The sequence below is a fragment of the Rhinichthys klamathensis genome, unplaced genomic scaffold, assembly GCF_029890125.1.
Source record: "Rhinichthys klamathensis goyatoka isolate OS25496 unplaced genomic scaffold, OSU_Roscu_1.1 h1tg000750l_1, whole genome shotgun sequence".
NCBI lineage: Eukaryota > Metazoa > Chordata > Actinopteri > Cypriniformes > Leuciscidae > Rhinichthys > Rhinichthys klamathensis.
Window position 1 is genome coordinate 682,955 of NW_026607158.1, and position 13,938 is coordinate 696,892.

Genomic DNA, 13,938 nt, shown 5'->3' on the forward strand with positions numbered 1-13,938 from the left:
GTATATATATATATATATATATATATATAGATAGATAACTGGAACTGTCTGGAGTCACTTCGTATTCAGACCCACTGCACTAAACCTTCTTTCCTTGCCGTAACTAAAGCAGGGTTTGCTTTCTACAATTATATGAAATGTTTGATGTTTCCCCATCTCTCTGTAGCCATCATTACTGCATGAATGCTTCTGGATTTTTCAATCTAAACTTTCCAGCTTTACATCTGGACAACAGCTTGTAAGCGGCACTCTCCTCACGCTGTGCCGTAACCAGCGGTGTACCACAGGGTTCAGTCCTGGGCCCGCTGCTCTTCTCCATCCACACCTGTTCCCAATTACAATAGAGGCCAAAAGTGATGTCCAGAGGGGATATTTTGTTTCTAATGACACTACAAGTATGATTAAACCATAAAAATTATGAGGAAAATATTTTATATTTTTTAAATAGTCAAGTCAAGTCACCTTTATTTATACAGCGCTTTTTACAATACAGATTGTTTCAAAGCAGCTTTACAGTGAAAACAGGAAAATAATACAACAGAGTTTGTTTCTGTTGTACACCAGACCTAGAAGAAAATAGCGTCACAGTCCAGCTTAAGTTCAGTGATGGTTCATTTCTGTTGTAAAAAAGTTATTAATTTAGTTCATTTATCTATTGAGCTGCTTAGGAGAAAACCGTGATGTCATCGTCCAGATCAGTTCAGTTCCCTTTCGAGGGAACTCGCGATGCGTCATCGATGCTTTGGGAACGCCCCCAGCGTGAATGCGTCTGAGCATCAATGTCAACTAGTCCAATGGAAAGAATGAGCGTCACGGGCGGGTGACGTCATGACCAGGAAGGCATAAGAGCACATCCGGTGAAACGCGGCATTAGCTTCTGTGTCTCAGCAAGCGATCTGTGTTACTCTGTCTCTGTCTATTTATTGTTGTCTGTTCGATATTATTGGGAAGAGTTATGGCGAAACAACTTTACAAACTCTGTGCTTCTCCCTGCCCGCGTTATTTAACGGGTGGGGACACACACGAGCTTTGTGTAGTTTGTTTGGGAGTGGAGCATGCGGTATCAGCCTCCGAGGGGGCTGATTGCAACATTGTGAGAAGCTTTCGCTTCGCATGCTCCACTCCCGCCTGTCACTTTTCGAGGAAAGTGGCCAGGCTCGCGATCCTCAGGGTGCAGGACACGCGTCTGCCGAGGCAGCGCGGAGAATGCATTCCTGTGGATCGCGAATAGGATCTCTTTACGGGGTTGGAGACGGGTCCGCGGATCTTATCTCCTCCCTTTCCACGAGGGATCCAGTGCTCTCTCTCCGGTCTCAGGAGCCCGCGCTGCGGTCTCTTCCGCCCGGGGAGAGAAATCAATGCTTCAGTGCTCTACCTCCGAGGAGGTAGATGTGCTGGACATTGAAAGTGACACAATCATGGGGGAAGTGGATTTGCCATCTCTTCCCCAGCGTATGAGAATTATATATAGCCTATATATATATATATATATATATATATATATGATAGTTTATATATTATATATAAAATAAAGTGTATATATATAAAGAATGTATAAAAAAAATATATATAATAATAAGCTGGTGGAGGTGTTTACTAAGGCTGTAGATAAATTAAATATTTAATGGCCAGCAGAAATAAGGGGGCACTCGTCCTTAAAATAAATTGAACGAGTTTCCTTCCCTCTATTTTTCCACCTCCATCACGGGGCCTTCCATTTTTCCCGATCTGCACAGCGAGCTGTCTAGATCATGGAAAAAGCCTTACTCATTTTTTAGCCCCACATTCATGTATATTCAGATATTTGGGGGTTAAGAGAGTATGGCTGTGGGGCAATACCCCGCAGCGTCCCTGAAGGCGTCGCAGCGTTCAGTATCGTCCCTGAAGGCGTCGGCTTCTCTCACTAAACCATTAAAGAAAACAATTTTTTAATCTAGTGGGAAAAGCATATATGGCAGTGGGTCTAGCATGAGCCTGCTTGCACACTATAGCAGTGCTACAAGCATATCAGGCTGACCTGCTGTGGTATTTGGACAGAAGTGAGGGAGTTTGGCCCGATGGGGTTTGAGAACTTTGTCGGGCCACAGATTTATCTCTCAGGGATACAGCCCTTGTGGTCACTGAGAGACACCTCTGGCTCAATTTGATGGGAATCATGGAGAAAGATACAAGATAATCTCTCCCTCACTATGTCCAACCCACTGGGGCTGCTGGGCGTGAGCAGCTCCAGCCGGCTAGTTTCTCATACACAACACAGCAGCCAAAGCCTTCAAAGCAGAAGCCGGATCCGAGGACCGTTCTTCATGCTGAGAAGGCTGCGGCTCAAAAAGAAAAGGTCTGGCGCCACGGCGTCAGACCGGTGAGGGCAGCCCCAACCGGGGTGGAATGGTGTACACCTCATTATACGGTGCCCTTTCCATCTCTGTGCCCTCAGGGGACCGTTCTGCCAACCCCGCCACCCTTGGTGCTTCGGGGCGCAGCGTTCTCCAGCGAGCTTCTGGCGCAGCGTCAACTCGACATTGCGTCGGACTCGCGCCCTCTGAGGGGGGTTCGAAAACAGTCAGTTCGGGTGGTTCCTGCCAGTATGTTTCAGGTCCCCGAACTGGCTGTCTTTATTACACCAGAGGCCAGCCTCGAGGGGCTGGTTCCCTTGGTAGATTTTCTGGCAGCGCGGAAGCTACTGCCAAATATATCTCTATGGGTAATGGTAATCTCTCTGGTAATGGAGCAAGGGGTAAAGGCCCTGTTAGCAAAGAAAGCTATAGAGCAGGTGTACTCACCCGACATTGCGTCGGGTCTTTACAGTCGTTATCTCATTGTTCCAAAAAAGGATGGAGAGCTGCGTCACATACTAGATCTTCGTCTGTTGGAGTGTTTGGTGCTGGAACTCAAGTCCAAGTAGCTGACACTCAAACAGATCGTGACTCAAATCAGATCCGAGGACTGGTTTGTCACGATAGATCTAAAAGACGTATACTTTCATATCTCCATCCTCCCTCAGCACAGGAGGTTCCTGAGGTTTTCTTTGGGGCAAAGAACACCAGTATCAGGCACTTCCTTTCGGTCTAGCTCTATCACCCCGCACATTCACGAAGTGTGTAGACGCAGCTCTGGCCCCGCCAGGCTGCAGTGTATACGCATTCTGAATTGCATAGATGACTGGCTGATTCTAGCGGAATCAGAACAGTTAGCGGTTCGGCACCGAGGTGTCGTTCTCGCTCATATGCAGATGTTGGGGTTGAGGCTCAATGCCAAGAAGAGTGTGCTTTCTCCAGTACAGAGAACCACTTTCCTTGGTGTGGTATGGGATTCAGTGACGATGCGGGCCACTCTGTCGCCCGTTCGTGTAGCTGCTATCCTAACAGCCACAAAAGAGCTGAGGCTAGGCCAGTCACGCACTGTAAAACAGTTCGAGAGACTGTTGGGTCTTGTGGCAGCAGCGTCCAACGGGATACCTTTTGGCCTGCTGTACATGAGACCTTTGCAGTGGTGGCGCAGGACCAGAGGGTTCTCCCCGAGGGGAAACACACTTCGTATGATCAAGATCACACGGCGGTGCCTTCGTGCCTTGGTTATATGGAGGAAACACTGGTTCTTAACCCAGGGTTCGGTGTTGGGAGCTCTTTGCCATCGAGTTGCTATCTCGACAGATGCTTCCCTCACCGGCTGGGGAGCGGTATTGGAAGGCCGCTCAGCTCAGGGCTTGGGAGGAGTCATCATCTCGCTTGGCACATGAATTGCCTAGAGATGATGGTCGTCTTCAATGCGTTGAGACATCTCCTCCCAGACCTGAGGGGCCATCATGTGTCTGAAACAGTGACTGTTAGGCCTCAGGGCAGCAGCGTTCAATGTGGTACCCTTTGACCTGCTGTACGTGAGACCTTTACAGTGGTGGCTCAGGACCAGAGGGTTCTCCCTGAGGGGAAACCCACTCCGTACGATCAAGATCACGCGGCAGTATCCCCGCGCCTTGGTTATATGGAGGAAACTCTGGTTCTTGACCCACAGACAACACGTTGGTGGCCTATTATTTTGGTCCCTCAGGAAATTACGCTGTCTGAGGGCAGTGTATATTCCAGGGGGGCCAGAATATTGGAGCAGACACCCTGTCGAGGCAGGGGCTGAGGCCAGGGGACTCCACCCCGAGGCGGTGGAGCAAATATGGGAATTTTATGGCCAGGCAGAAGTGGATTTGTTCTCGTCTCAGCATACGACGCACTGTCCACTCTGGTTATCCCTCACTCAACCAGTCCCCTCGGGGCTGGTTGCTATGGTGCAGACGTGGCTGAGGCTACGTCTGTACGCATTTCCCCCTGTTGCTCTGCTCCCAGGAGTTCTGGAGTGATTCCGCCAGGATGGAATAAGCCTATTTAGTAGCACCACCCTGGCCGAGCTGAATTTGGTTTGCGGACCTAATTTTTCTCCTCGACGGACCTCCCTTGGAGGTCCCGATCAGGAGAGACCTTCCGTCTCAGGCAGGGGATGCAATATTGCACCCCCGGCAGGGGATTTGGAAACTGTGGGTTTGGCCTCTGAGGGGGCCCAACTCATAGAGAGTGGTCTCTCAACCGAGGTTGTTGAGACCATTCTAAGCTCCAGAGCTCCCGCTACGAGGAAACTATATTCACTATTTCGAGAGTTTTTCACTTCTTGGTGTTACCAGCGTCAGTGGGATCCGGTTAACTGTTCAGTAAACACAGTATTCGAGTTTCTGCAAGAACGCTTTGTATCAGGTCTATGTCCTTCCACGCTTAAGGTATACGGGGCGGCCATTGCGGCTTTCCACGCCCTGGTGGGTAGTACATTTTTGGGTCGAGACCCCCTGATCACTCGTTTCCTTCGTGGCACTTTGAGGCTGAGGCCTGCAACTTGCACTAGGGTGCTGGCTTGGGACCTTGCAATAGTTCTAGAAGGCCTATCTGGGGCTGCCTTCGAGCCCTTAGATTTGGTCTCAGAGAAGTTCCTTTCTTTTAAGACTATTTTCTGCTAGCTATTTCGTCCCTATTAGAGTCAGACCTTCAGGCCCTTTCGGTCCCCACCTGCTTTGAGTGCACCGGGGATGGCCAAGGCATTCTTACCCGAAACATGGATATGTTCCAAAGGTGCCTACCATTATTCCGAGGCCTATTGTGCTGCAGGTTTCTGTCCTCCTTTTACATCTGCGGACCAGGAAAGGCTGAACCTCTTGTGTCCAGTGCGAGCACTGGATACTTATGTTCATCGGACATCTTCAATGAGGAAGTCCGACCAGTTATTTATTTGCTTTGGATCACCTAAGAAGGGTTTTCCTGCTTCTAAACAGACGGTTAGTAAGTGGATAGTTGAGGCTATTTCACTTGCATACGAGTACTCTGACCAGCCGTGTCCTTTGGTGGTCAGAGCTCACTCTACGAGGGGTATGGCGGCCTCTAAAGCCTTATTATTTGGAGTTTCTCTTCAAGACGTATGTGATGCGGCAGGCTGGTCCTCACCGCTCACGTTCGTCAGGTTTTACAGTTTGGACCTGGGTGCTGCCCCAGGTTCTCAGGTGCTTAGTGCTTAGTTCCAACAGACTAACACTCAAATGTTTGATGTTTCCCCATCTCTCTGTAGCCATCATTACTGCATGAATGCTTCTGGATTTTTCAATCTAAACTTTCCAGCTTTACATCTGGACAACAGCTTGTAAGCGGCACTCTCCTCACGCTGTGCCGTAACCAGCGGTGTACCACAGGGTTCAGTCCTGGGCCCGCTGCTCTTCTCCATCCACACCTGTTCCCAATTACAATAGAGGCCAAAAGTGATGTCCAGAGGGGATATTTTGTTTCTAATGACACTACAAGAATGATTAAACCATAATCATATATTTTTTAAATAGTCAAGTCAAGTCACCTTTATTTATACAGCGCTTTTTACAATACAGATTGTTTCAAAGCAGCTTTACAGTAAAAACAGGAAAATAATACAACAGAGTTTGTTTCTGTTGTACACCAGACCTAGAAAAAAATAGCGTCACAGTCCAGCTTAAGTAAGTTCAGTGATGGTTCATTTCTGTTGTAAAAAAGTTATTAATTTAGTTCATTTATCTATTGAGCTGCTTAGGAGAAAACCGTGATGTCATCGTCCAGCTCAGTTTAGTTCTTATATAACTGTGTTAATGCAGCAGATCAATAATATTGTTGAAAATTAAATGTCCCCAACTAAGCAAGACAAAAGTCAAAGGGGACAGAGGCAAGGACCCCAAACTCCATCAGGTGACAGAATGGAGAAGAAAAACCTTGGGAGAAACCAGGCTCAAATATGAGGCACTAAACTTGGTTAAGGTATTTATCTGACAAAATTATTTGACAAAAAAAAAAGTTAATTACAAAAAGTTAGCAAACTACAGTTACAGCTTTTATTTTACTATGCAAAAAAAAAAAAAAAAAAGCATACTACACTGACTACAGCATAATCAGTTATGCGTTCATAATTTCTTTTTATGACAGCCTGGCCACCAAAAATTCTCTGCACAATTTGGTATGTTTCAGTGCGTTATTAACACAAATAAAACAATCGAATCCATGCACAAATACGCAATATGCTTACAAAATCAACATTTCTTTTTTTAATATAAAAAAAAAGGTGAATATGTAGATTTTCCTAGGCCGGACATCACTTTTTGGCCACTACCTTACATAGTTTCTCTACTACCATAAAATTTAAGTTAAACAGTCCTTTTCAGGTTCTGGAGTTTATTCTGATGAGATGTAAACGCAATGTAAGATTAAAATGAACACATGAAAAGATGTGTTTTCAAATCTATCTGGATAGATGTGGACGTAGCCTTAATGCAATGTACATCATACTGTATTACTGCCATGCTTAACCATTGTTTTTGTAATTACTATAGTGATTTATGGTTGCACTTTACTTTACAGTATCTGCACTTATGTGTACTTACCTAAGAAAGTACTGGTTAATGTAAGGTAACTACATGGGTTAAGGTTGGGTTTAGGTTACGTTTTTACCCAATTATTGTAATTACTATAATAAGTACATAGTATCTACATAGGGGGAACAGGACTGTAAAATAAAGTGGACACTGTAAAAAAAAAGGTACACAACTTTAGTCATCCATTTCACAACCTTTACAGACATTAAAACAGAGTTCATGAAAAGCAAAGGTGAGATATGAAAGATTCTACTACTAACCATTCACCTGGAGCACGTGGGTTTGGGACAGATCCTCATAGCCGTATGCGTGACAGCTGTAGTTCCCCATGTGAATCGTAGTCACCTTAGTAATGTAGAGCGAGCCGTCGTCGCCAAAGTCCTAGTTGAACGGGAATAAAGAGGCGGAGAATAAAACAGCAGGAAGGCATGGGATGAATAGACTATGAATCAGTGGCGTCCCATGAGCGAGCGGGAGAAGGGGTTTGTTCCTCACTGTCATGCTCTCTCAGGCTGATAAATGGTAAGGGTTAAAAATATAGCCAGCGTTAGCGTGATTAATGAAGCCTGTTGTGGTTTTGTGAGGATGCGTCCCCTCATCTGGGGTTTTGGGCCGACTCAAGGGGGATTAAAACATTAAACTGTTTTGTAGTTATATGAGTTTGCCGAGGGTAAATGATTTAAGGACACGAAATCTCGCTCTTAAACCCTAACACACCTGCAGCTTTATAGGGCGCACTGAAAAGGGCTCGGCTGCCGCACAGGGAACAAAACTGCGATTTGTTTGTTTAGGAGGTCGTCACTAATCCAGCGAGATGGATGATCAGCTCCTGGAAAAACACTAATTTGCCTCCAAGTGCTGAAGTTTTAGGATGAAGAGGGCAGAAGTGACTCTCTTCCAAGGACACGGATGCTGTGGAAACCCAGCGACAAAAACTAATTACTTTTTTTATTAAATATAGATTATGTGACTGATAATTCTTCACCTCTGCCGTAAGGCCGATATTATGCTGCATAAGGAGGACTCGTAGACGTTTTCATCACTGTGTTGCCTGCCACTTTCTGATGAAATGTAATTAAGAGTTTGTCATTCAAATTTTTAAATCAATTGTCAGATAATGTCTCGTGATGAGGTTTAACCGAAATAACAGCACCACAACTACAGTTAATAAACGCCTAATTAAAATGTTCGGAAAACACAAAAACACTAGGGAAATTTAGCTGGCATTAGATTTAGAATCAGAGATGTGTGTTCGTCACACAACTGTGCCAATTTATCTCTAAAGCGGTAAAGGTGTGAACTGAAGGAGCTGTTTAACGAATAAAACATTAGATAAGCTTTTTATTGGCAATTTCCTCTACTAAATGTTTCTGGAGCCGCTGAGGTGCATTTGCACGCTCCTCCTCGCTTCAGATCACACAACAGACTGCAGCTGGATTGAGGTCACGACACTGGCTTGGCGTTTCTCAAATCTAGAGCTTCTTCTGTTTGAACCCTCAGCAGTTCATTTACTCCTGGGTCAGTGGTGTGTTGTGTTGCTGGGTCTTACAACACACAGCATCACCTGAAAAACAACTTCACTGCTTCAAATGTAATGCTGTGTGTATTTTCAGAAACTAGTTGTTAAATATATGGCATTAAAAAAAGTTATGATTTCAGATTAATATCAGGACACTTCCCAGACAGCAACAATGCGTGGAATCCACATGTACCAGATGTGGCCCGGATCTGGGCCGACACTGTGTTGCTGTCTGGGTTGTTCAGTCTACATAAAGTTTTATTGGACATTAATAGAAATTCAAATATGCCTTTTTCTCTCAGCGGTATAAGACAAATCTGCCTGAAATGAAAAAAAAATCTCATTCTGTTTTCAGGATTATTTCCTTCAAATAGAGATTTTAAGATCAGATGCTTTGCTCGTTCAAAGGACATGATGGAATAAAAGAAAAAATGTGTAAATTAAAAACCCCTTTTCCTTACTAGACACATATAAATGAATGCTTTCAATAAATACTAAAAAAAAAAAATATGCAACATCAAAATGTAGCACTGAACTCGCCTGTGTGAAGTTCTCATTGGTCAATAGATGTCTGCGTCAGAATGCAAAAGTTAAAACTCTTTCACAGAGTGCCAGATTCCCATTACATCCCTTGGAGCACATCTAAACTTTCCTGCTTTACATCCAATCTGGATATCAGCTCGTAAGCGGCACTCTCCTCAGGCTGTGCCGTAACCAGCGGTGTACCACAGGGTTCAGTCCTGGGCCCGCTGCTCTTCTCCATCCACACCCGTTCCCAATTACAATCGAGGCCAAAAGTGATGTCTGAAAGGGATATTTGTTTTTATGACCCTACAAGTTTGATTAAACCATCAAAAAATTCGGAACATATTTTAAATATTAGGGAAGAACAAAACACTGAACTTGGTTAAGGTATTTATCCGACAAATTGACTGAAATCAGCTGGATTGAAATCAATGATTCACGGCATGAACTGCCAAACTGACAGGTTTAACGGAAACCAACAAAGACTGAGAAGCACCTGTAAACGATCCAACCCAGACAGAAACATAGTGTCGGCCCGGATCCGTGTGGAATCGACGTGTACCAGTTGCGGGCCGGATCTGGGCCAACACTGTTGCTGTCAGGGTACTGTACGTACACCCTAAAACTCTAGCTACTATACAGCTGTAAACAGGCACCATATGCCTCATTTTTAAAGAGCATTCAACAGGGAGAAGCATGTAGAATAAACTCTTCTTTTCCCCTGGGAAGCCGTCCGAGGAATCCCAATCAATGCCTAAGACCTCACAATCAAACACAGTTACACATGCTGATGCTTCAAGACACAATCACGTATTTACAGTCAAACCAAAATGTATTTAGACACCTTCAACATTTCTCACATTATCACAGTTTATTCGCTATAGTTTAGATGAAGGTAATGAAATATGAGCAGAACTCAGTGGATATTTGACTGGTTTTGTCCGTCCTTCTGTTAGACTCTCACTCATGAATTATGTTGAATATCAGTCAGCTGTTAAATTTAACTACACAATTAGATAATACCAGTTTAGCTCAACCAGTGACTAAGCAATGCTTCATGTTGTTCAGTGTGTGTGTAAAAAGAGCATTAGCAGTTACAGAAAACACACTTCAGCAAAACAAGATCAGCTCAAATTGGAGGAATCAATTATGGTCCCATATTTGTATAAATGTTACTGGTAGTCACTGTATGAAGAATATTTGGGTATAATATAAAGTCACAGTTTACTTTATTTTGATCTCCTCACTTACATAAATGAACTATAGTGTCCTGATCACACTAGTGAAACAATATAAAAAAAATACATCTGGTGTCGGAATCAGTTTTGGTTTGTCTGTATTTAGTTTCCTGGTTTACTGTAAGAACACATCGTCTTCCGCAGCGTCCCGATTCTCCGTCTCATTCAGCACTCTTCACCGGTGCTCGCTCTCGTTGACCCGCGCGTCGTCGTTGACTGGGTCAGTGTTGCAGCGTTCAGCAAACACTTCATTAACATGCAATTAGAGTATTGTAATGAGCGAGCGCAGAAACACAACCCCATGCTGTCAGGAACCCAGGTGAGCTAAACACAAGCGAGACACAGCTCATTAAACACTACCCGTTCCCACCCCGAGCATGTCCGCTTCTCAAAACCTGCAGTCCTTTGAAATCAGCACGACTCCTGAGAACTTATTTACAATTACATCATGATAAAATGAAGTGGAGGAAACACAAATATGTTTAGTAATTGCAAACAGAAAGTGTGCCTCAGAATGCAGAGCATAATGAACATTAACATTTGTAATTTGTTTTGGCACGAGCTTCAATTCTCTAACATTCTGATTAATTGGTGAAAATCAATGCAACTGGCCCCCGACTGAGCCTCCTGCTCTGGGTGATTATCAGATATGCAGCAGCTGCACAATTAACAGGAGGATGAAATCATTTCACATCAGGAAAGAAACTCGGCATGGTTTCTCACCTTGAGAAGGTGTTCTCAGTACCACGACATTCCCTTTTAATCCAAAATACGGTAAAAATACGCCATTGCACGCATATAACTAAAGGTGATGATACACAGGGCAACATTTTGAGCAATGTTGCTGGGAAATGTTGCCATCAACGGGCAACGAGATGAGACACAGGGCCCACGACTGACCTAAATTATCCAGATAGAAATGTATTAATGGGAAAAAGCCCAAGCAACAATCGCTCGGCAAGATAGCCCAGCAACATTGCTCAAATAGTTGCCCTGTGTATCATCACCTTAAGTTATGCTGTTGCAAAAAGTGCAACAGGTGAGCTTCACTGCACATCAAGCATAAGACATTATAAAGGGTTTCCAGAAAGGATCAGGTCAATATTTCATGCTAGGGGCTCCGGAAAGATGTCATCGTGTTTTGTGGTTTTGAGTTCAGTTACACAAACGTGTATTTTTCTAGCAGTGACTATTCATGTCGAACCTCTTGAATTAGAATAATCTTTGTGAATTCGGTCTGCCACACCATCTTATCTCAGCGTACATTTAGATAAGAGTCAACAACACGGTACAACAAAAGACGGTTTTGACTGAAAGGGTTTTTCATGACTTCTGTACATGCACTCTCATAATGCGATTATAGTGTGATTTGGGGAATTGTAAGGGTTCTGGTTCCTGTTTGCTCGAGATGAACGCTCTCCTGTTTCATGTGAGTTGTTTTGCAGTGTTCGGATGGCGGCACTTCGGTCTAGTTTGGTTGCATTTTGAGTCGTTTACTTATGCCTTTCCCAAAATCTCACAGGTAACAATGCGATTATTCTTAACCTGATTTTAATAACAACAAAAAGGCATGTAAACACTTTAACCTTTTAGAACCGGCTGTGTCGTCGCCGACACATACCAGCAAGCTGTATTCATTTTACTGTAACTCTTCAACCGTTTGCACTATCAAAGCCCCTGACAGTAGACAACATGCGCTTTTCGGCAATATACGGCTTATTACGGTAATTTTATGTTCCCGTCAGCAAATGACAGCAGCTTTCTGTCAGAGCGGGAAGGAAGGATTCCCTTTCAAGGGAACTTCGAGCTGCGTTTGAGACGCGGTGGGAACGCTCTGCGTGATTGCGTCATGAAGCACGTGTAAAATCAGTCCAATGGAAGCCCGATACGTCATAGGTGACGTCATAGACCAGGAAACTATAAAGCACCCTTGAAAACAGACCGCGACAGCTTCTGTTGTCTTCAGTTAGCGCTCTCTGTGACTCTGTCCTTGTCTATTTATTGTTGTCTGTCCGATCATTCATTTATATATATCATTATGGCGAGCAAGCAAGATTACAAACGTTGTGTTGTCCCTTGCCCTCGTTTCATTACGGGTGGGGACACACATCAGATGTGTGTTGCTTGTTTGGGAGTGGAGCATGCTCAGTCGGTCCTCGAGGGGGCTGACTGCGAGCATTGCATGAGTTTGTCCATGAAAACTCTCCGCTCTCGCCGGGCATTCTTTGAGGAGGATGGTTCGGTTCGTGTTCCCCGAGGTGCGGGTCCCGCGGCTGCCGAGGCACTGCGGCGGCGATCATCTTGGGGTTCACATATGGATTTAGTAGCGGGGTTTGAGACGGGCCCCGCCCTTTCTCAGCCCTTACCTGCTGGATCCGGTGTCCCAGCCCAGGAAGGAGCCCGCTCTGCGGTTTCTCCTCCCCAGGCTGAGACACCACTGTTGCGGCTATCCAGTTCTGAGGAACTGGATGTCGTTGATATGGGGGAATTTGAGTTTTCGCCAGCTCATACCCCTGCTGATGAGGAGCTTATGGAGGTTTTATCTCGTGCTGTTACTAAATTAAATATTGAGTGGCCAGCTGATGATATTGATGTTGAATCAAGAAAGAGTCTTCTAGATGAACGTTATTTACCATCTAGATCACGACCTCCTCGTCGGGAACTCCCGTTTTTTCCTGATCTTCACACTGAGGTGTCCAGATCGTGGAATAAACCGGCGTCTTTCAGAGTTCATAATCCTCAAACTAGTAATTATAGTAAAGTTAGAGGTATGGATAATTATGGTTATTTGACGATGCCTCGTGCGGAAGAGACGCTTGCGAGCTATCTCTCCCCCGAGTCAGCGTCATCACTGAAAGCCCCGACGTTACCCACCAGACCATTAAAAAATACATCAATGCTGGTGGGTAAAGCGTATTCGGCAGCAGGTCAGGCTGCAGCATGTTTACATACGATGTCGATTTTACAAGCTTTTCAGGCTGACCTACTGAGGGACATGGATGATTGTGAGGAAGTTAGTGCTGATACTGTTCGAGAATTACGTCGCACAACCGATCTATCTCTCCGGGCCACCAAGGAGACGGCTAAATCAGTGGGCCGTTCTATGGCAGCCCTGGTGGCCACGGAGCGTCATTTATGGTTGAATCTTTCTGAAATCAAGGATAAAGATAGATCTGTTCTTCTGGACGCACCGCTTTCTCCTACAAGTCTGTTCGGCGATGCTATAAATTGTGTTGTCGATAGGTTTCAAGAAAATAAAAAACAAGCGGCTGCGTTTCAGAGGTTTCTTCCTCGCCGGTCCAGTGTCCCCGAGGCTGCACGTAATATAAAGATAGAGCAGCCTCGTCCGTCTACGAGCTCCGCACACAGATTCCAGCAGAAACAGAGCGTCGCTGCTCGGGCTCCTCCACAATCTGGGGTTCCCGAGTGGCGTTCGCAGTCCAGGCCTGGTGGGGGTAGACAGGATCTGAGGACTGTCATCTCCAAGAGAGCCTGGACTAAGAAGAAGTCCTGACGCCGAGTGTGCCAGGCTTCTGAGGGTGGTCCCCTCCAAGGAGGAACGATTCCGAGGAACCGTTTCTCTTTGGCGCCCTCCGGGGGGCGATTCTCCGAGGAGAGTCGCAGCGTTGCCACATCGGTTGTTCCCTGCCGGTTCGCCGTTTCAGGGCGCCGAAATGATTGTTCAATCAAATCCAGAGGCCAGTCTCGAGGGACTGGTTCCCTTATCAGAATTTCTGGCAGCG

At 45.2% G+C, this 13,938-nt stretch overlaps 1 protein-coding gene across 2 annotated transcripts in view; it reads right to left on the reverse strand.

Annotated features, from left to right (window-relative positions):
• The window catches only part of fstl4 (follistatin-like 4), a 124,561-nt gene that overhangs the window by 47,217 nt on the left and 63,406 nt on the right, over positions 1 to 13,938 (reverse strand). For both annotated transcript variants that reach the window (XM_056242751.1, XM_056242750.1), the window contains exon 4: positions 7,174 to 7,294. In XM_056242751.1, the coding sequence (XP_056098726.1) occupies positions 7,174 to 7,294 (121 nt within the window). The remainder of the gene's footprint in view (positions 1 to 7,173; positions 7,295 to 13,938) is intronic.